This window comes from Schistocerca nitens, chromosome 2 (genome assembly GCF_023898315.1).
Source record: "Schistocerca nitens isolate TAMUIC-IGC-003100 chromosome 2, iqSchNite1.1, whole genome shotgun sequence".
NCBI lineage: Eukaryota > Metazoa > Arthropoda > Insecta > Orthoptera > Acrididae > Schistocerca > Schistocerca nitens.
The window spans coordinates 206,270,179-206,292,994 of record NC_064615.1 but is presented as its reverse complement, the minus strand read 5'-3'; the positions used below and the strand labels follow the sequence as shown (position 1 = coordinate 206,292,994).

Here is a 22,816-nt window from a genome sequence, read left to right as displayed (position 1 = left end):
AGGACAAATCAGGAAATATCTGGTTCGCAACTGTTCTGCAAGGAGTAGTTCGTAACTGACAGCTGTTCACCAGGTGACTGTACCAGACTTCTCAAGTAATACCATCTGCTTAAGCTATCTACCTCAGGTGGCGACATAGCAAACGCACTCTTGTGTGGTGGCGCTGGTCTTAGAGGTTGAGGAATCCCGGCGGTGGAAGGTGTCTGGGAGGCGAGCTGCTGAGCACAGCTTTGCTGGTTACCCCATTACATGCACCGCAGTACCACAATACCATATCTGTGCTTTCTTCTATAAACTCTGATCACTGGGCTTCAGTCCAATGTCCAGAATTAAATCCCAAACGCCGGCCTGTGTGGCCAAGCGGTTCTAGGCGCTTCAGTTGGAACCGCGCGACTGCTACGGTCGCAGGTTCGAATCCTGCCTCGGGCATGGATGTGTGTGATGTCCTTAGGTTAGTTAGATTTAAGTAGTTCTAAGTCTAGGGGACTGATGACCTCAGATGTTAAGTTCCATAGTGCTCAGAGCCATTTGAACCATTTTGAAGTTTATCTGTGCTGTAGGTCCACATTGTATGTACGAACATTCACGAAAAGTTGGCTCACCGATTTCCTTGATATTCTCTTCCATATGGGCTTGACGCTGGTGTGCTGCAGGCTCTTATGGTTCTCAGCGCCTCATCAATGTACAAATTTAGAAAATGCTAGTGTTGACCAAAGAAAATCTGTGCTTCAACGTAAATTCTTTCAACATTAACTGTAATTAAGCTGTTTGGTTTGTTTGCATGCTGTAAAGCTAGTGGGAGTTATGGCCCATGGCGAAGTCTTTCTAGTGTTTTAGATTTAGCATGTTGTTGCTGTGGTCTTCATATTGAAGACTGGTTTGATTGCACTCTCCGTGCTACTCGATCCTGTGCAAGACTCTTCATCTCCAAATAACTACTCTGAATCTGGTTACTGTATTCATCTCTTGGTCTCCCTCTACGATTTTTACCCCACAAACTTCCCTCCAACACTAAACTGGTGAGCCCTTGATGTGTCTGAACGTGTCCTATCAACCGATCCATTCTTTTCTTCACGTTCTGCCACAAATTTCGTGAATCCCCAATTCTATTCAGTACCTCCTCATTAGATACTAATCTGCCTACCTAATCTTCAATAGTCTTCTGTAGCACCACATTTCGAAAGCTTCTATTCTCTTTTTGTCTAAGTTGTTTATCGTCCATGTTTCACTTCCATACATGGCTGCACTCCAGACGAATACTTTCAGAAAAGACTTTCTAGCACTTAAATCTACATTCGATGTTAATAAAATTCTCTTCCTCAGAAATACGTTTCTTGCCACTGCCAGTCTGCATTTTTAATACTCTCTACTTCGGCAATCATCAGTTATTTTGATGCCCAATTAGAAAAACTCATCTACTACTTTAAGTGTCCTGTTTCCTAATCTAATTCCCTCAACATCACCTCATTAAATTCGACTGCATTCCATTATTCTTGTTCTGCCTTTGTTGATGTTCGTCTTATATCCTCCTTTCAAGACAGTATCTGTTTCGTTCACTGTTCTTCAAACTGCTTTGCTGCCTGTGACAGAATTCCAGTATCATCTGGAAACCTCAAAGTTTTTATTTCTTTTGTCCAAAATTTAATTCCCACTCCAAATTTTCCTTTGGTTTTCTTTATTCCTTGCTCAATGAACAGACTGAATAGAATAATATCGGCGATAGGCTACGACCCTGTCTCACTCCCTTCTCAATCACTGCTTCCCTTTAATGCCCCTGGACTTTTGTAACCGCCGTCTGGTTTCCGTACAAGTTGTAAATAGCCTCTTGCTCCTTGTATTTTATCCTTTCTGCCTTCAGAATTGCAAAGAGAATCTTCGGATCAACATCGTTAAAAGCTTCCTCTAAGCCTACAATGCTATAAATGTAGGTTTACCTTTCCTTAACCTGTCTTCTAAGGCAGGGGTTCCCAACAAAATTTTCTCGAGGACCCCCCTCATCGAGCATGATTGGTACCTTGTCATATCACAGTATCAAGTACCTAAAAAGCCAAATTAAGAGTCTTTTTATACGTTTTCTATTTTTGGTACTTAGAAAAAAACATTGACATATTCATTATTGAAAAAATATTGAGCAGCAAAACAAAAAATCTGTTACCATACGAAATATATTTAATATATTTTTTATTCTAATAGCATCTTGCGGACCCCTCTGGCATAGCTCGCGGACCCCTAGGAGTCCGCGGACCACCTGTTGGGAACCACTGTTCTAAGGTAAGTCGTAGAGTCAGTATTGCCTCGCGTGTTCCTAAATTTCTCCGGAATCCATAGTGGTCTTCCCCAAGATCGGCTCCTAACAGTTTTTCCATTCTTCTGCAAAGAATTCGCGTTAGTATTTTGCTACCATGATCTCTTAAATTGATAGTTCGGTAATTTTCACAGCTGTCAGCAACTGCTTTCTTTCGGACTGAAGTTATTACATTCTTCTTGAAGTCTGAGGGTATTTCGCCTGTCTCGAACATCATGCACACCAGATGCAAGAGTTTTGTCGTGGCTGGTTATCTCAAGGCTATCAGTAGTTCTGATGGAATATCATCTACTCCTGGGGCCTTATTTCGACTTAGGTCTTTCAGAGCTCTCTCAAATTCGTTTCGTAGTGTCATGTTCCCCATCTCATCTTCATCTATGTTCACTTCTCTTTCTTGTAATATTGTCTTCAGGTTCTGAGTTCTTGGTTTGCTTACAGCTGCTTCTCCTTTCTCCAAAGGTCTCTTTAATTTTCCGGTATTTACGTATCCCCTATGAAATATGCTTCTAAATCCTTACAAATGTCCTCCAGCCATTCCTGCGTGGCCATTTTGCATTTCTGTGAGTCTTGTTTTTGAAATGCTGACATTCCCTTTCGCCTGCTCCATTTGCTGCATTTTTATATTTTCTCCTTTCATCAATTAAAGTCAATATTTCTTGTGTTTTCCAAGGATTTCTGCTAGGCCTTGCCTTTTTACCTATTTTATCCTCTGCTGCCTTCACTATTTCATCTCTTAAAGGTATCCATTTGTGTTCTGCTGTATTCTTTCCCCCAGTTCTAGTCAACTGTTGTCTAATGCTCCCTCTAAAACTCTCAGCAAGCTCTGATTCTTTCAACTTATCCAGGCCCCATCTCTTCAATTCCTACGTTTTTTCAGATCCTTCAGGTTTAATCTACAGTTCAGAACCAACAAATTGTGATCCGATTCCGTATCTGTCCTCGGAAATGTCTTTCAATTTAAAATCTGGTTCCGAAATCTCAGTCTGACCACTATATAATCAATTTGAAAGCTTCCGGTGTCTCCAGGCCTATTCCGCGTACTTCTTTTATGATTCTGAAACCAAGTGTCAGCGATGATTAAATTATGCTCTGTGCAAAACTCTACTAGGTGGTTTCCTGTTTCATTCCCTTCTCCAAGTGTATATTCACGTACTCTTTTTTTCTTCTCTTCCTTTTCTTACTATCGAATCCCAGCCCCTCTTCACATTCAAATATTCCATCTACTTTAACTTTCTTAATAATTCCTTTTGTCTCATTATACTTTTCTTCAATTTCATCATCATCTGCGGAGCTAGTTGGTATATAAACTTGTACTTCTGTGGTAGGCTACGATAATGCGATCACTACACTGCTCATAGTAGCTTAAATGCATTCCTATTTTCTCATTTAACATAACTGAAAAAAAAAAGAATTGTTTTTTCCAGAGTAGTATTAAGCCCATGGACGCTAATAACGGTAAATAATCCCTTGTAATAGATCTTATGATGTAAATAACTCCTGATGTTTCTCCACAGTCAGTGCTTATTTATTTAGTTTTCTGCAATCTTGCCATAGTTACATAACCCCAACAATTCTACAACCATTCATTAAAACTGTGTATCAGCTGATGATGAGACGCTAGGCGATTCGAAAGCTGTAATGGTAAATAAGAATTGAAACATTACTAAAGGTGACTGGTTGCAGTTATTTCTTAAAACTATTACTACATTAGTTACAACTCTTGCACTTGACGAAGGAAAGATACTATTGATGCGAATAAACTAAGCGTTTCCAGTTATACTTTCTTCATCATAAAATACACCTGATACAAGCAAACACAAATACGATGACTGGTCAGCAGCTGTAGCACACAAACTGGTGTTGATTCGCTCTTGGAAGTGGGACCTATTTTTGTATTAGCTATCTTGTTACTATATTACGGCAAATGAAACTGTAAGATATTATGATGTATTAACAGCGATCAGCGTTTCTCTAAATCATACTGTAGTGATGTAGTTTTCATTTCAAAAATCATCTACAGTCGCAATCTCTGAACTGTTGTGCAAGGATTGTCGCGCTGTAGTGAGAAAATGGCTGACGCTGGTTCCTGCTCTGTAGTTAAACGCGCACGTGGAACACCGTAAAAACTGACGAGAAACAGATTGTTCTCAAAGTTTTTCAAAATTTAACGGAAAAAAATCAGCGCTGAAGTTTTCCGAGGACTTTATTTACGCAGTTTTTGGCGTTTTTCTGGATACCCTGTGCTTCGCTGGTTCAACTCTCGATTTGGATATCTTATTTTTTTTTCGTCCAGTTAGTAATACCCACATCTTTTAAATATAAAATTAATCAAATATGTGCTAATTAACACATATCAAATCATCATTTTTTACGAAAAAGCACACATTCTTATTTCCAATTACATATTGAACGCAAAATTCCAATGGCAAAATTCCATTGCAAATATAAATTTTTGGTTATCCAATATTGTTTAAATTAAGAACATAAGAAATTAAATTTTTAGGACAGAAATGAAAAATTAGATACACTTTATTTGGACTGTATCCATTGCTTTATACCACTGACGTGGTCTCGCACAAGCCAGTATCATAAGCGTCGTAGATACATGGAAAACAATAATTTTCGCAGCATTTAGCACACCATACAAAACGTTGCCACCTTACTACTGCAGTATGAACCCAACAGAACTGACCTGCCGCAAAGTTAAGGAATTTGTCGCAAGAAATAACAAGACATTTAAGGGGGGCAGGACGTCAAACGGGCCGACTTGCAGCAAGAGAGGCATCTCAGAACTTTTTAATTTCTAGTGTCTATCACCAAGAAGGATTCAGTATTCACACTCATTGCAGTGGAAGTTCGAAAATATAACAAAATAAATTTTTTTTACGTGCGACATTTCATCATTTTTTCACTTACTAATGGCTGCATTTGTTGCATAGGTACACTTTTCTTCATAAGATAGAGAGGTTCTTCGATGAATTTTGCACAACATACATACGATACTCACAGGTGCATGAAACTCTAAAATTTATTTAATTTATGAAAAAACGAATGAACTGTTATATTTTAAACTTGATGTTTAGAAAAAACACAAATTTTATAGTTAATTACCTCGATTTTTACCACAGTTTTTAACAGATTTGGAAAATTCTAGAGTTTCCTTCACCTTTAAGTATGGTTTGTATGCTGTGCAAAATTCATCGAAGAATCTCTCTAACCTATGAAGAAATGTGTACCTATAGCAACAAATGCTGCCATTAGTAAGTGAAAAAAATGATGAAATTTCACACGTAAAAAAAAATTACTTGGTTATGTTTTAGAACTTCCACTGCTATGAGTGTGTATTCTGAATCCTTCCTGGTCATGCTGACAAAGTTTTATGAATTTATTTTTAAAAGTATAGACAGTGGAAATTAAAATGTCCTGTGGTGCCTCTCCTGCTCCAAGTCGTCCCGTTTGACGTCCTACCCCCCTTAAGCTGCCAGACGTACAGGAACTGACGCACGCACGAAGTTTTACCATACGTCACTGCCTAGCACTGGCGGGATGCAGAACTGCACGTCATAAAAGAAGAGGAGAAAATGTGGCGCATGGATAGATTGGTGGATTCTGTTGTTGATCGAATCGTTATCAACATGGCAGGTGGCAGTTCCAGTACAGAAATGTTTTTCTCGGATTCGGATGTGGAAGGAGTTCAGAATTAGCAGACGACTGACTATATATAATACATTCAGTGGCTTCAATATTTATTTAACTATACGTTGAAATCCCTGAAGTAGCTTTTGAGTTACACATACCTCGCGCAAATAAATTAAACTGTATTTAAGTTAGGACTTTTCATTTATCTTGTTTTTAATTACGATATTATTTTAGCTAAGAACGAAAGCGTGTTCCGCTCTCCGTCTGGTTCCCTGAGAAGGTATTGCTGGAATTTTACTGAATATTATTTCATGCTGTTTAAAAATTAAATGACATTCGAAGCTATATTGTCTCTCTGCTCGTCTCTTTTCACGTCTTAGCTGCAGCTGCTCACATCACTGCAGGTAAGTTGGACCAGCTGGCTGGCCAAAGCTGTCCAAGTTCAGTGCGCCGCTAGAGGTGCTTCGCTGGGTTAACGCTCAGTCGATGTGCGCGTAATGCACAGCGTAAAACGTATCCCTATCGTCGTGCTTCACTGTACTCGAAACAGCTTGGCGTCCGCTCCACGTGAAATGAAATCGAATCAGATTCCAGCAAACGCGGGAGAATACATAGCGAATGTTTGCATCAGGTTTATTCTACGAAGAACACAGTACAGGTGGCTGAACGCAGAGTTCTGGCTTTGCAAGTTAGCAATTACATCACACGTTAATTGTACAAGCTATGTAAGCTAAATAAGTTCATCTGTAAGACAACTAAAGCCCGTGAAAGAAACTAAGGTTTAAAGATGGACTTATTTAATTACTATTATCGATTGGATACGATCATCTTGAGAGCAGCCTGTATTAATAACATGCTAAAAATTGAATTAAAGTTTAGGGAAGACTAATAGCGTCAGAGAACATGAAATCTGATGAAACTGAAAGGCAAACAACGTGCTGGTATACTAACATTCTTGGCTAAAAGTTTTGTGGTTTTTATACCATTTTATCGATATATATCGATATGATGATAATCATAATTGGCCAGATTTGGAAATGAAATAAAATATTTAAAAATACGTGTAATCAAAGACTACTAAAACAGTCGGATGATCTAAAAACCAAATACTAAATAAATAGAGTTAAATTCAGCTCGGCAAATACCTGTACTTTGTACAAGATGAAACACTCAATCTTGAATTATTTGCTACGTTTCTCTCTCTCTCTCTCTCTCTCTCTAACAGGAGACAGAAAGTAAGTCTGCATCTAAATGTCAAGGGACTGAAAGGTAAAAATAATGCGATTATCTCCAGCGTCGTATATTTCGTCAGAGAAGCAGGAATCTGACCTGCGTTAATTCCTTGTATAATCTAGTGTCGCAATTGGGCTGACTGTTTGGTCGAAGATGTTAAGTCACTTGCTGAGTCCTCCGGTTCTGTTAAATAACTTTGTGACCTAACAGAGCAGTAATTGTAGGAGAGAATGGTTGCTATTCACAGCTATCACAGTCTGTCCATCCCCGTCCTCTTATCTAAAGCCTCTGAAGCAACGGGGTTTACTGGCTTAAACCGCTGCAATCTCTATGGTGATATAAAAGGAGCGAAGCTGTCTGTAGTATAAAAAAGCTAAACAAACACAGTAAATGTCAGATTCCGGAGCCATTCCACGGGTGAGTGAAATATTGTACAGATCTTTCTGGTAGGACCTCTAACCAACGGAGTGGCAGGAATGTTGTCACTCAATGCGGAAGGCTACACAAGTCTGTTTCAGATACGACAACATGATCCACGACGGATGTTCTGCGTCTTTATTTGTGAATTCAGATTTCTTTTTCGAGACTAATACGCCTCACAATCAAGGCGTGTTTGCCACATCCGCCTCGGCCAACCGATTCAGCTAATATTTGGCAGGTTCCCTGTGTATAATCTATTTTGGCTCTACAACCCAACGTTTTCGAAAAAAAAACCTTACAGTTGTTGATGCGCAGTCGACTCAGAATTGACGGAATCGATATGTAATTGAAACCTGAGAATTTTTCATAAAGATATATATGAGATCCGCAAAAGTATATTACTACCAGATATCGAGGAAAGAAATTTCTTCGACTTCCACGTATGTACCCAAAAGGTAAGGGGCTGTTCAACCAAAGCATCTAGATGCGGAGCGGAGAACTTGTTTTGGTTTCCAGTTGGGTTCGCCAGGTTTTTTGTATTTGTGTTTTCTTTGCGTTTCGAAATTGGTAGGCGTAGTAGGGTTAATAACATAAGTAAAGGGAATAATAACGAGGTGGACAAATAAATTTATCAAACGACTTGGAGTAGTAAAGATTTAAAAATTTAATCCTGGTCGCTTTACAATGACTTTTTCACCCACTCTTCAATTTCCTTCGAACAACTAGATGGATGTTACTTGTCCTGTAAACATTCGAAACAAATATATTCGTGGCACCAAGAACATCTAACGAATGCAATCATCGCGCAACTACATCGTTCCTTCCAAAGATCCTGTATGCCTTACATTCACGAATGTTTCTTTTTCGGGAATTAATGCATTTCACTTATCGATAATATTGTCTGAAAAATCGGTACTAAAACTTAATCATGAATTATACTGTGAATCGTTAATACGTCCGCTCGGCTGTACAATTCCGGTGGGTTTCCGGGAGCAGACTGGAGCTTTGAAGCCTTGAAATGGTTATTAAACTGGGGATAAAAATAAAAATCACATGGCTGGTACACAGGTGTGGAGTCTGGAGGTAGCACTTCTTCCGTACTAGTCGGTTGACCCTACAGGGTGGTCAGAAACAGCTTGAACAGGATGTTGCAGAGTAGGTTATGCTGAGAAATAATTGTTAACAAAACAATTCGATATTTTGCGCCGTTTCAGAATTAATTAGCATTGAAGTTAGCCAATCAGGCAGTTGGACGCGCAAATTCAAGCGCAAGATACAATTAGCGTCAGTTGCTGTCATGGTGTAGATGACAGTGTACGAGACTGCTCAGCCTTTCCTTACTACCATCTCATGTTCCAGTTTTTGTAGCGCTCACTTGTTCGCTTTGAGGAAACCAAACGAAAATCACGTTTGGCGGCACCGTCTCTGGGGGGGGGGGGGGGGGGGGGGCGGGCAACTCAATTTGTGTGCGCAACGGCCTCAATGGCTAACTTAAAAGTTAATTAACTCCGAAACGGCGCAACGTATCGAATTTTTTATTAACAATCATTGCTCAGCACAACCTAGCCTGCTACATCCTTATCCTTACAAGCATTTCAGATTGTTTTTCATTATACTGCATAGACATGCTAGATTCTCCATTTCAGGAATCAAGTATCAGATAAAAATTGTTATCACCAACGTATAGTTATAAAATGTTCTCAAAATATATTTGTAAGTTGAATTCTTCATTTCCTTGATTTGAAGCAGGAGAAGTAAACGTTTCTTAGAGAGTCGGTTGAACGATTGACCTTTTTATACCCCGAGGACCAAATTAATCATTTATAAGAACGGTGAAACTCTAAGCACCAATTTTCTGGAAGCTATGGTGAAATACTTCGCAGTGTACGAATGCTTTATTTTGCGTACACTACCAACAGCGACGAAGATTAGCACTGCTTCCTTATGGAATAACGTGCTCCGAATATTCGTCTTCGCTGTTATTTTACTCTGAATTGTTTTTAGGCAACGAGACCTAAAATTTTAATTCTTAACTATTCCATTAATTTACTTTTTATTCCTTACTGATGTGCTTACCTTATTAACACTACCATTCCTATCAGTTTCGATGCGGCGAAAAGTACAAATGAAAAGGAAAAAACCTGCTGAATGCAACTGGGGATCGAACACAGATTTTATGCTTATGGGTCAGATGGTTCAAAATTGGTTCAAATGGCTCTGAGCACTATGGGACTCAACATCTTAGGTCATAAGTCCCCTAGAACTTAGAACTACTTAAACCTAACTAACCTAAGGACATCACACACACCCATGCCCGAGGCAGGATTCGAACCTGCGACCGTAGCAGTCCCGCGGTTCCGGACTGCAGCGCCAGAACCGCTAGACCACCGCGGCCGGCTATGGGTCAGATGCCTTGGTCATTAAGCCACCTGCGCTTTTGTTTAACTGCGCATACTTGATGCGTACATAAGCGGAAGCCGATAAGGTTTAAAGGGATCAAAGGGCTCAGAGCACTATGAGACTTAACATCTGAGGTCATCAGTCCCCTAGAACTTAGAACTTCTTAAACCTAACTAACCTAAGGACATCACACACATCCATGCCCGAGGCAGGATTCGAACCTGCGACCGTAGCGGTCGCGCGGTTCCAGAATGAAGCGCCTAGAACCGCTTGGCCACAACGGCCGACTTCCGATAAGGTTTCTTTCCTCAGTTCATAAAAATGGTTCAAATGGCTCTGAGCACTATGGGACTTAACATCTGTGGTCATCAGTCCCCTAGAACTTAGAACTACTTAAACCTAACTAACCTAAGGACACCACACACATCCATGCCCGAGACAGGATTCGAACCTGCAATCAGTTTATAAGAAAATGTGCGTTTGCAGACCTCATGTACACTGAAGAGCCAAAGAAACTGGTATATCTGCCTAATATCGTGTTGGGCCCCGCGAGCACGCAGAAGTGTCGCAACACGACGTGGCGTGGACTCGACTAATGTCTGAAGTACTGCTGGAGGGAACTGACTCCATGAGTCCTGCAGGGTTGTCCAGAAATCCGTAAGAGTACGAAGGAGTGGAGACCTCTTCTAAACAGCACGTTGCAAGACATCCCAGATATGATCAATAGCGTTCACGTCTGGGGAGTTTGGTGACCAGCGGAAGTGTTTAAACTCAGAAGACTGTTCCTGGAATCATTCTGTAGCAATTCTGGACCTGTGGCTTGTCGTGTTGTTCTACTGGAATCGCAAAAGTCTGTCTGAATACACAATGGACATGAATCGATGCAGGTGATCAGACAGGATACTTACGTACATGTCACCTGTCAGAATCGTATCTAGACGTGTCAACGGTCCCATATCACTCCAACTGCACACGCCACACACCATCTCAGAGCCTCCACCAGCTTGAACAGTGCCCTGCTAACATGCAGGGTCCACGGATCCATGAGATTGTCTCCATACCCGTACACGTTCATCCGCTCGATACAATTTGAAACGAGTCTCGTCTGACAAGGCAATCTGTTTCCAGTCATCAACAGTCCAATGTCGGTGTCGACGGTCCCAGGCAAGGGGTAAAGCTTTGTGTCGTGCCTTCGGCTCCGAAAGCCTTATCGATGATGTTTCGTTTAATGTGAAGGAGATATCAAGGTGGTAAGGTAATGACCACGGTTCTGTCTTCTAATCATCAATACTTTTATTACACGACAAACGTACAGGTCGAAGACTAGGCGGGAATTGAGGTCCAGGAAGTACACAAAACAAAGATCAACTCGAAGACATAATACACATATGATGTTCTGACCTATCGATCCGTGGATCGACGCCACATAGCCCCCCCCCACCCCCCCGCCCTCCCCCTGCAGTATGGATTACGTACCCGAAGGTCGGGGGGGGGGGGGTTGGCGAGAGTTTAAGTGGGTTACAGTGAGTTCCTCCGCGTCTTAACGGCACGGGCCGTGTGGGAGGAGAGCATGGAGCAAATCCTGGAATGCTGATGCTGAAGTCTTGAAGCGACGTCGGGGGTCGTAGTCATCGGCCGGTGCGGGAGCGCTGGTGTGGAAGGGTGTCACTCTGTCCTATGATCATCTTTCCACTTGGCCTAACGTAAGCACGTAGGTTGCCACAAGTAGCACTTCGAGAGATTTTGAAACGCTTCACTACACGTTATGACACACCATCTAACGAGTCACACGAATCGTCACACGCAAGCAGCACTAATGCGGTATCACCACTAACGACGACAGATAAACCACAAATGTCATTAGGATGAACGTGCGTAGAGAACTCGTAAGTGGCGCCTGCTAACGGAGAGGTATGCTGAGCAAGTGGGGTGGGGAAACCGAAGCACAGTGAGTGTGGTTTGCTGCGAGTATAGGGGTGAGTGCCAGACGGTGAGGTCTGAGTGGGCGTGGCAGGAAACTGCGGGCTGCACTGGTTAGAGGAGTGGCGCGGTGTGCTGTCGCACGAAGAGGGAACTGTTATATTAGAGCCCTGGGAGCTGGGGCCAGAGCTATGGGAGCCGGGAGGCGGAAAACCCCGGAATGAGTGTGGGCTCGTTGACGGGGCCGGTGTAGGCGTGAGCTTACTCAAATCATGAGCAGATGAAGAAGGCCGAGGGTAGCCAGAGAGCGTGGTCTCTTCAACGGTGGGTGAGGTAGGGGAAAACTCGACGCGAGCAGGTTTAACCCTGCTGAGGGAGACAGTAGTTACTGAGCCCTTAAGTACGATGTCCATTGTGTTACTGGTTCATTTGACAACTCTGTACGGGCCTGTGTAAGGGGGCTGTAACGGGACTTTTACAGTTTCGTCGCGCAGGAACACAAATTCGCAAGTGTCGAGCGCCTTGGGAACACATGTGTGCGGCGGAGTGTGGCTGGAAGGGGGCGGGGGTTGTGGATCGACGCCACAAATGGTTCGCACGCTGACACTTGTTGATAGCCTAGCACTGAAACCTGGAGCAGCTTGCTGAAGGATTGTACTTCTGTCACTCTGAACGATTCTCTTCAGTCGTCGTTTGTCCCCTTCTTGCAGGATCTTTTTCCGACCGCAGCGATGTCGGAGATTTTGATGTTTTACCGGATTCCTGATATTCACGGTACACTTGTGAAATAGTTGTACGGTAAATCCCTGCTTCTTCACTACCTCGGAGATGCTTGTCCGATCGCTCGTGCAGCGACTATAACGTTCAAACGAATCTTGATAAACTGCCATTGTAGCAGCAGTAACCGAACTAACAATTGCGCCAGAATCTTGTTGTCTTATATAGGCTTTGCCGACGCAGTGCAGTATTGTCTAGTTACATATCTCTGTATTTGAATACGCATGCCTATACTAGTTTCTTTGGCACTTCAGTGTATATTGATGAAAAAAGTTCAGTTATACTTTATCTATCGATCCCGTCTATTCTGGGTGGACTGCGCCACATGGACTTTAGGAGCAGTTTTCTTAAAAACGGGAGCGGGGTTTTTGGGGGCTGGGGGGTCGAGCCAAAATATCTTAGAGTTTTTCATTTTAGATTGTACGCAGGTGACTTACCAATCATGAGCCGAATCGGTTGGCCGTATCTAAGACCCTCCCCTGCAAGACTTTGCACCGACAAACAGGAAAGCTACATAGAAGACTGCACCGCACTGAAGTTTCAAAGAATGTTTGAGTAGGATTCTACGTTATAAACGAAAACTGTTAAACTGTGGACGTTGTTCAGTACTGATTTATTTTGTTAACCGGTTTTCAGCTTACAAGGCCATCAACAGGCTTTAACTGATGTACCGTTAGGCGACATATTCTTTATACCAGCTGCGATTGAAAGAGACAAAAGTTGTTATTTTCTTATTTAGGCCGCAACTGACGTAATTTGAGTGAGTCCCGAAAGGTCGATCCTTGGTTCTGAGCCGATTGTCTCTCTGCGACGAAGCCAAGGAGGTTGGCAGAGCACGTGGTCTGTGTTCACATCCAGACAGGAACGTTCTCCTCACGGAGAGTGAGGCAAGTGGCTCGAATGTGAAAGTGCCGGTAGTACAATTCTACTGCAACGGAAGAGGATCTACATATTCTGATGTTACTGCTAATTTTAGTTATGTCGGTGCGTTTATCACCATCTATTCTGCAACTTATGTATAGCGCGGTGCCCTATGGATCTGCTACACCAACCTGTTGTTAGCGAGACCTACGTCCTTCTACGCGATAGTAAGTAAATTACCAGGAGGGAACAAGTACGCAATTCACTCACAGCTTAGTAATGGAAGTAGTATGTTTTATTCTGCTCATTACTTACGTGCTTGCTAGTTGTAAGACTGAATTTGGCTGTTCCCTTATAGAACTTGTGCCTGTGCTGACACTACCGTGGAAGAAGGTTACAACACATTGGGAATGGGCTCTAGTCAGCGATGTTTTGTGTCGTATAATTTGCTTTGTGTTTAGGGAACTCTGACCACGCGTTTGCATGTTATCATTTGTTTTGACTGTCAGGTTGGTCCGGGGTACGGTTCCCTGTTGTTTGTATTTCCTTGTGCAAGTATTGGCTTAGAACGGAGCTTACAGGTGGCGCCACGCCAGGTTAATTACAGTTCTCTACGAAAGATCACATTTTGGTTTAAAGCTACCATTGGGTATTTTGTCTATTTTATTGTCAGCGGAGCTATGTTGAACAAGAAGAAAAGAAATAAAAAACCAAGCTGTTGACCAGTGCAGCTTACATTACATTTTACTGCAGCTAACATATGCATTGGACGTCAGTTGTACAGTGCAATTTGTTGTTAGTGTAAGCCGTGTGTGAATTGTACATTGACTATTTGTGAAACATTATGTTTCTACTGCCTATAGGTTATGGCTGTTATTGTGTTAACCTTAGTTAAGGTCTTCAGCTATAGTCGTATGAAGTGAACGTTGATAGACCCCTTTGCAAGCTTGTATTGAAATTGCACTGAACACACTAAGATTTGTTAAGTATTCATTTTGAATTTCTAGACTAACATGTCTATGTAACTTCCTGCCTCCGAACGTGGCGTATAGTTTTTATTAAAAATCAATGTAATTTTAATGTTTGTTCAGTATCTTAAATGTGCCTGTAAAAATTGATTTGCGCATCCTTCAGAGAATGTTACGAATACATTTTGTAATTATTGCTATCTCAGCCGATGCTAATGTAGTCTGCATCTCAAATGAATAAAATCATACATTTGTATATTGTATTTAAGTCGATGGTGCAGAAGCACTAATTGTAACTGATGGCCTGTAAGCAGCAGATGTGTTTATAGAACTGTGCATGATAAGCAACGATATTGCCAAGGAGCGAAAGGAGCTGCTAATTGCATAAGGAAACCTGCTGAAACAGGCTGTGTGCGTTATACATGGATATGTCTCTGCAGCATAAAACTGGCAGATACTGGCTTTTAGAATTGGAATATTATGATCATGAATGTTAACAGCTCATTCTACAAGTTAATCACTCGGTTTATCCGCTCTGACTTCCTACCACAGTCAAACTGACTCTCGTCATCAAAGAGGATACAATACAGGGTGTACATAAAGTCTGGGAACACTTTCAGTTACTTATTGCACAAGAACTAAACATTGTACAGATGTCATACATATTGCATTTTGGGGAGAAACTTTGGAAGTTTTTTTTTCTTTTTTTCTTTTTTACAAACAATTGATATGCGAACCATGAGTGACCCGGAAGACGTCAATACGGTAATCGAATTCTTGCCATACACGTCCCAGCATTGCACCGCCGACTCTGGAAGTCGCTTTCCGTATTCTCTCCCGGAGCTCTGCTACATCACGTGGACGAGGCGGTACATACACCAGATCTTTAATGTGTCCCCACAGAAAAAAAAGTCACACGGAGTGAGATCTGGTGATCGGGGAGGCCATTTAATGAAACAGCTATCCCCTTCTGTAGCACTGCCGATCCATCGGTGCAGCAGTTCCGTGTTTACGTACCCACGAACTTCATGATGAAAATGGAGTGGTGCCCCATCCTGCTGAAATATGAACGAAAGGTCCGATTGCATTTGAGGCATCAGCCATTGCTTCATGTCCAAGGAGGAATATCCAGTGACAGTGCTCTCGGCGAAGAAGAATGGCCAGTACAGTTTTCGATGAGACAAGGCATAAAAAACATTTACCTTTGGGGAATCGCGCTCAAATTCAATACATTCGTGTGGATGCTTTGTACCCTCTATTCGACAATTACACCTGTTCACTTTCCCATTAGTGTGAAAAGTGGCTTTGTCGCTAAAAATTAAGCGCTCAACAATGACATCCCCTCCTCATTCAATTGTTACAATTGCGAACAAAACTCAAAACGCCTGACTTTGTCGTTGTCATTGAGCTTCTGCACTAGCTCCAATTTGAATGGGTTCATAGCTTCTGTCGCAGGACTTTCCACACTGTCACTAGAGCCATTTCGAGTTCACGGGATGCACGACGCACCGATTTCTTTCGACTTCTTATGAATGTCTCGTACGCGCTACACATTCACTTTACTCACACAGGCACGCCACTTCTCTTTGCCGGGCACAAGCAACCCGTCGTAACGAATTTGTTGTGCCAGTGGTAAATGGCCTTCCTTGTTCTTGGCTTCTTACCGTACTTGGTTCCAAACATCTGTTGAACAGCTGAAGCACACTTGTTTTTGTCGAACTCCAACACACAGAAAGCTCGCTCCGCACCTGAACTCGCCATGTTCGCGACTAGCGCTGACTATCGGCAAATTACCAAACTACGCTGTGGCGGTATACATGGAAAAAAAATTTTCAGTTTCTCTTCAAAATGACATATGTATGATATCTGTACAGTGTTTGGTTCTTGTGCAATAAATAATTGAAAGTGTTCCCGGACTTTATGTACACCCTGTACTTGTGAACAAAATTGCGAACGCATGGAGAGGGGCAGACACAGAGTAAATGTCATGTTTGACATTGTAATGTTAGGACAATTAAAAATATTGAACAATGAAGAAATATAAAGGAAACAAAACGGAGAAACATTGAAAATAATAGTAATGTGTGTGTGTGTGTAAAATTAAGACCAGAGTATCGAAGAATGGCTGGGAGAGGTAATACCCCTTCCAGCCTTTCTTCAATTATATTGTCTTGCCTTTACACTGTGTAAATAACCTGCAATGTGAACATTGTACAGTGAGCGGCACATGCTACAATTTCCAGTACAGTAAGCAACACCTTTTCGACTCTATCGCCCTTCAAAAAAACGAAAAATAGCCTGTTTTGCACTTGGTCTGCTGCTGCGAAAACGCCTCCGTATTCTGCACTGACACAAGTAATATAATTACATAATACTCCACCTGAAGACGATGGTTTGAATCATCGAAATGCGTACCGAGGAAATGAACAAATGGCACACATAGGAAGCTGTTTTATTTACACATGTACATCCACTATCGGTTGAGTGTAATTCTTTGATGATATAAATACAGAAAATTGCAACCAGTCATTTTTTTAAATAATTATCCTTTTTTTAGTTTTTAAAACATTTTTCAGGCTCATTTCCAGATGGTTTTCAGGAAGTTACATGGCTATTTCAAAGCGTAATGTTCCACTTCATGAGTAATATTTTTCGTAATGGTGTTCACCAGTATTGTTGTGATCTTTGACGGCAACATTCATTTAAAGTTTGGCGATAGCACTGTATACTGAAAACCGAATAACGAAATAAATTAATGTTGTACAATATCCACCATTTTTTACATTTCATTTATAATTATGAAGTTGTTCGACCAAGGAGCAACGGAAAAACCAGTCAACAGGATTCTACAAAGTACTCTAGCGTATTTGTGATCTGTTTATGCGTGTCTCTGTGCCTGTAAATTTCTCTCTTTCCACCCACCAACGCCCTGCCTCTCTCACTTTGTGTGTGTGTGTTTGTGTGTGTCTGCATCCACTTGAATCTGCTTGTATTTTCAAGTCTTGGCATCTCACTCTGTCTGTCTGTCTGCCTGTCTCTCTCCCTCTACCTCTCCCTCTTCCTCTCTCTCCGTCCCTTCGATTTCTAAGCCCAGGACGTATCCTATAGACCTATTCCTTTGTGGCATAAATTTCTTTTTTTCCGATTCGATTATGACCTCTTCATTAGTTACGCGAATAATCCGTCGTTACATTTTTGTGTTTATTGGATAATAAACACAAATATTCCATAAAACGCTACACTCCAGATACATACTTTGGGGAAAAGGATTCAAAGCACTTAAATTTTAATGGATACATCTTATTCTCATAAGGGTCTTTTTTGCCATTGTCATTCAGTATCTTATATTCTCTTTGTCTCCCCCGTTGTCAGCTATTCTCCTGCACAAATAGTAAAAATCATCCACTACTTTCACCGTCTCATTTCCTAATCTAATTCCCTCACTGTTATCTGGATTGGGTCGACTGTTCACCATTACCCTTACTTCAGCTTTACCGATATCATTATGTAACCTTTTTTCAAAGCGCTATCCATTCGATTCAACCGAGTTTCTAGTCTTTCGTATCCCTGACAAACTTGCTATGTAGCGGTAAACAGCTTTTTAATTTCTTCTTCCTGAACATCAATTCATTTTCCAAATTTCTCTTAGCTCTCTTTAGAGATTGAGTTTGAAATGACTTCTCCTTAATCTTAATTTCTTAGTGCTAACATAGGGAAGAGAAATGAATGGTTGAGCCCACAAAAGATGATATGTATCTGGTGGAACAGCGACAGTGTGGTGTACTACGAATTGCTTCCCCTAGGTATGACCATCATTGCTGACATTTATTGTGAATAACTGAGACGACTTGCAGAGGCAGTTCAGAAACAAAGAGTAGGAAGACTGCGTGAAGTGACACTTCTCCATGATAACGCCCACTCGCATTTTGCTAGACCGCGAAAAACACTTTACAGGTGTTTGTGTTGGGAAGTCATTCCGCACCCACGTAATTCATCTGATGTTGCGCCCTCAGATTTTCACTTTTTCCGCTCTCTGTCGGTCAATCTACAAGGTACTTCCTTTCCGGATGAAAATGGGCTCCGAACATGGCTCGACGAGGTCTTCGCCTCAAAACCACGTGATTTCTGCAGTCACGGAATCTAAAAGTTACCGCAGCATTGGTAGACTGTTGTAAATATTGAAGGACAATATATTATTGATTCGAGCCCACACTGAGGCTTACCGGCAATCGTTCATTCCGTGAACCATTCGTGACATGAACAGGAAAAGTGGAAAGTGTTATTGGTATACAGTGTTCCCTCCGTCATGTATCGTAAGGTGGCTCGCGCAATATAGGTGTACGCGGAGTTAAAACGATTAGTACAGGGTAGGAAAAGATGGTGAACACCACCAAACCGTTAATGTCCGAATGTGATTCATATTCCCCGCACGGCCCGAGTACTGATGTGTAGGAAAGGTGACGGGGGTCGTGTGTGGAAGGGTGTGGCGTCACCGCTTATCGCTAACAGTGTCAAACTCAAAACAACAAGCTGACGCAATGAAGAAACGGGATAAGGCGAGGAAGGAGATGAAGAACATTGTCCTGATGAAAATCAGCCATAATTTAAATTCTGCTGAAGTTATGAGGAAATGAGTTATGAAGAGACGGGACTAATTTCCCTTATGATCGATGTGGTCCTTTCTTATTAATGAACAGCGGCAGGTTTTGTGAAGGGGTCGTTTAGTGGACGCGAGAGCGTTGCAGGTTTGTTCGACAATCTCTCGTTGCAAACGGTAGAATAGAGCTGCTGCGCGTCATGCTGTAATTCAGAGACCGTACACTCGTAGAAGAGTGGGACAAGATATTGCATCTTCCCACATTTCCTTCGTGAAATGATCACGACAAGAAAGTCAGAAAAATTGGAGCTCATACGGAGTTTTAAGGAGAGCTGTTCTTCGCACGCAGCATTCACGATGTAACAGGGATGGTAAGAAGTAACTGATATACGAGAAATATGCTCCGCTACATACCGTAGTTTGATTTACAGATTACAGATGTAGCTTGACAGATTTTAGGAATAAAATCTTCTCGGTTTTCAAGGCGCGTCAATTCCAATAAAATTCGGGAGCTTTCGATGGCTATCTCCGGAGAACCGAGAATTTATTCGGACATGCCGCGGCGAAAAACTCCGAGGAGACAGATTTTAGTCTCTGTTCGTAATATAGCTAATTTTTGGAGTCTTGCTAATAATTTTGCTTTTATTTTGAAATTTCTCGGGTGTTGCGCGGAGTGGCGTCGTCCAGAATGGTACTATATTTCGTTAAGAAGGTTTTTTGCCATCTTTAGGCAGCCCTGGTGGCTGATTTGTCTTCTACTGGCTCAAGATGAGCCGACCGTATGCACCTTGGCCGCATATTATGACTGTCGAGGGGAGGTGAGAGGTGAGGGTAAGGCAGCGGAGACTTCTTCCCGCAATGGTTGTACCACTGACCGTGTTTTGTGGTTACTCGAAAGCTGAGATTAGACAGCCAGGTGACATTGGCAGTGCTCGAAGACAAGACCGACTAGCATCGATCCTTTTCCGCTGGACTCGCATTCGGGAGGACGACGGTTCAATCCCGCGTCCGGCCATCCTGATTTAGGTTTTCCGTGATTTCCCTAAATCGCTCCAGGCAAATGCCGGGATGGTTCCTTTCAAAGGGCACGGCCGACTTCCTTCCCCGTCCTTCCCTAATCCGATGAGACCGCTGACCTCGCTGTCTGGTCTCCTTCCCCAAACCAACCAACCAACCAACCTTTTCCGCTACTGGCAGCGCCAGTAGAAAAGGTCAGTTTGTCGTGGGCATTCCGTATATCCACTCTCCCAACGCATGTGTTTGCCTGTTTGGTGTCGCTATACTCCAAGCCGTGTCCGTTGGAGAGGCAGTGCTCCGCGGTAGCTGAGTTGGTTGCTTGTTGCTAATCTGTGTGGCGTTTGCGCCCCGCGCATCTTTCCTATATCGTCCACATGGTCTGACCCACGTACATTTTCCCGCACTGGTAAGGAATACGATAAACTCCTGGTTTTCGGAGTCATAAGTTGTCCTTCACAGACCCTAACAAGGCTTTCATGTTGGGCGGCGGACGAAATTCACAGTTAACTAAATTTTCAGTCATGCAGACAGAACATGGAATTAATATTTAAAAGGAAAACTCTTCCTAATGTTATGCAGAATTGTATTTATTTCGTCACGAATCGACTTTCGGCTTCTCATCGTCGCAAACACAGATAAACACGATATGCTACTCACACAGATATTATTTGTATAGAAAATACAAAAATAACAAATAGGAAAATATAACATTGACTACATTAACTAAAAAGGAGAGACAAACAATGTTTTTATGTGAAGATACATATAACAAATGAAGAGAAATAAAATTAATTTAAAGTTTGAATCTAGTATTTGTAACGACTTTGTAGATGATGGAAGTTTGAACTTCCAAGGAAGTGGTTCACTTTTGTAACGTAATCACTTTTGTTCAAAAGAACTAAACTAACTTTTCAGCTTTGGTAGCGATGACCTTGTTGGAGATTATTTTCTTCTTAAACTTCCAAATACTAGACTCAAACTGTAAATTCAGTTTACTTATCATTTGTTATGTGTATCTCCACATCAAAACTTTGTTTACACCCCCGTTTTTTAGTTAATGTAATTATTTTAATGTTTTCCTACGTGAACATTTTGTCATCTTTGTATCTTCTGTACAAATAATATCTGAGTAAGTCGTACATTATGTTTATCTGTTTTTGCGACATTCATTTGTCACCTGAAGATGGCCTGAGGAAACGAAAGCCGTACATGACCAAATAAATATAGTTCTGCACAACATTAGGAAGTGTTTTTCTTTGTAATATTAAAATACACAGTTATGTTTCCGGTGTTTTCCTGCCGATTTTTGCGGATGGGTTACCGTCGTAAGGGATTCATGCCGTCGCAACGGGTTTCACTTCTTTCTCCGCCAACTATGGCGTAGGTTTTTATTTTAATTGATTGCCGGAGATCTATTTATCCCAAAGCTGATACCGACCTATCAAATTAATCATCTCTTTAAACATGTATCTAACCCTGCAATTATGTTTTAGCTAGAGTTGAAAATACGAAAATTGTAAAGTTCCACTGACTCGGTTCAGGGGAGCCTTTACTAGCATGTGGATGACTTCATTACTTCTTCTAGCCCACAAAATCAACGTATAACAGGAACAAATAGAACATTTTAAAACTGACAGTTGCTCCACCGTTACTGCTGACGAAAATAAATGATGTCTGCATACAGTTAGTACCAATAAAAGTAATAAATCGATTGCTTAAGGTCAACACTGAATCGCTGGTGTATGGCGGCGTATTAATTATATTCTTTAAAGTGGTTCCAGTTGTTCTGATACGTCTCGGCAGCTCACAGGGTGAAATGTCAGTCAGTGTTGGGGGTGCACTTAGTGGGTCATCGAGTACCATGTACGAACAAAATTTTACTTCACAAAAATTACGCATATAATGTACCAGTTTTCTGCGTGTTTCATGAGTTTGCCACGCCGGAGCTGCTGCAGCCTTACCTCTGCCCCTTGTCAGCGCCATGCTGGCCGGCTATGGAGTGAGGAACGGGCGCATGGCGACTGCTTTAAGAGGCAGAGGGCACAGTAAATCATTTCTTGTTTGCTAGCGTTTCTTATCGAACATCCTCCATTGTGTGAGGGTGCTCTGCGAGGTGACAGGGAGACAAAATCCCGCCGTCTGCTCGCCACTCTTTTTCCCGCGTCGTACGGATTTCAAGAGCGGCAAAGCCGTCTTTTGTTGCGTAGGTGCTTCGCAAATCCTCGTCTCGTGACGTAGCTCACGGACCATAAGTGATGATATGACGCTGCATTTTTAAGCAACACAGGCAGCAATAATAACTGAGGTGCTCGTTTCTTCAGACATTTGTAAAGCCTACATAACTCATTCGTTTATGGACTCTCCTATTCATTCATATTTCATTTTCCACGTGTATCCTCAAGGACGTGAAATGACTCAAAGAATATTTTACAGACGTGATCAAATTATTAGACTAATGACATTTTTTCCGAAACTTAACATTTGTTACACATTTACATACAAATAAAGATTATATTTGTACACACTATACTTTGTATGTATGCCTTTGTTCTTAATCAACGTTTTTATCCTAGTTTTTATTAACTTTTCAGATTTAATTTCAATATCATTGTCATGGTACCAGATTTCCTCTAGTTTCTCCCTTAGGTCTTGTTTGGTGGTTATTGTAAATTTCATTAT

General features: G+C 41.7%; 1 protein-coding gene across 1 annotated transcript in view; it reads right to left on the bottom strand.

The window, feature by feature from the left end:
• LOC126234326 (sialin-like) overlaps nt 1-22,124 on the bottom strand; it is a 174,338-nt gene extending 152,214 nt beyond the window's left edge. Inside the window, exon 1 of the mRNA XM_049943011.1 lies at nt 22,099-22,124. Within this exon, the coding sequence (XP_049798968.1) occupies nt 22,099-22,120 (22 nt within the window). The 5' untranslated portion in view covers nt 22,121-22,124. The remainder of the gene's footprint in view (nt 1-22,098) is intronic.
• Nucleotides 22,125-22,816: the final 692 nt, after the last annotated feature.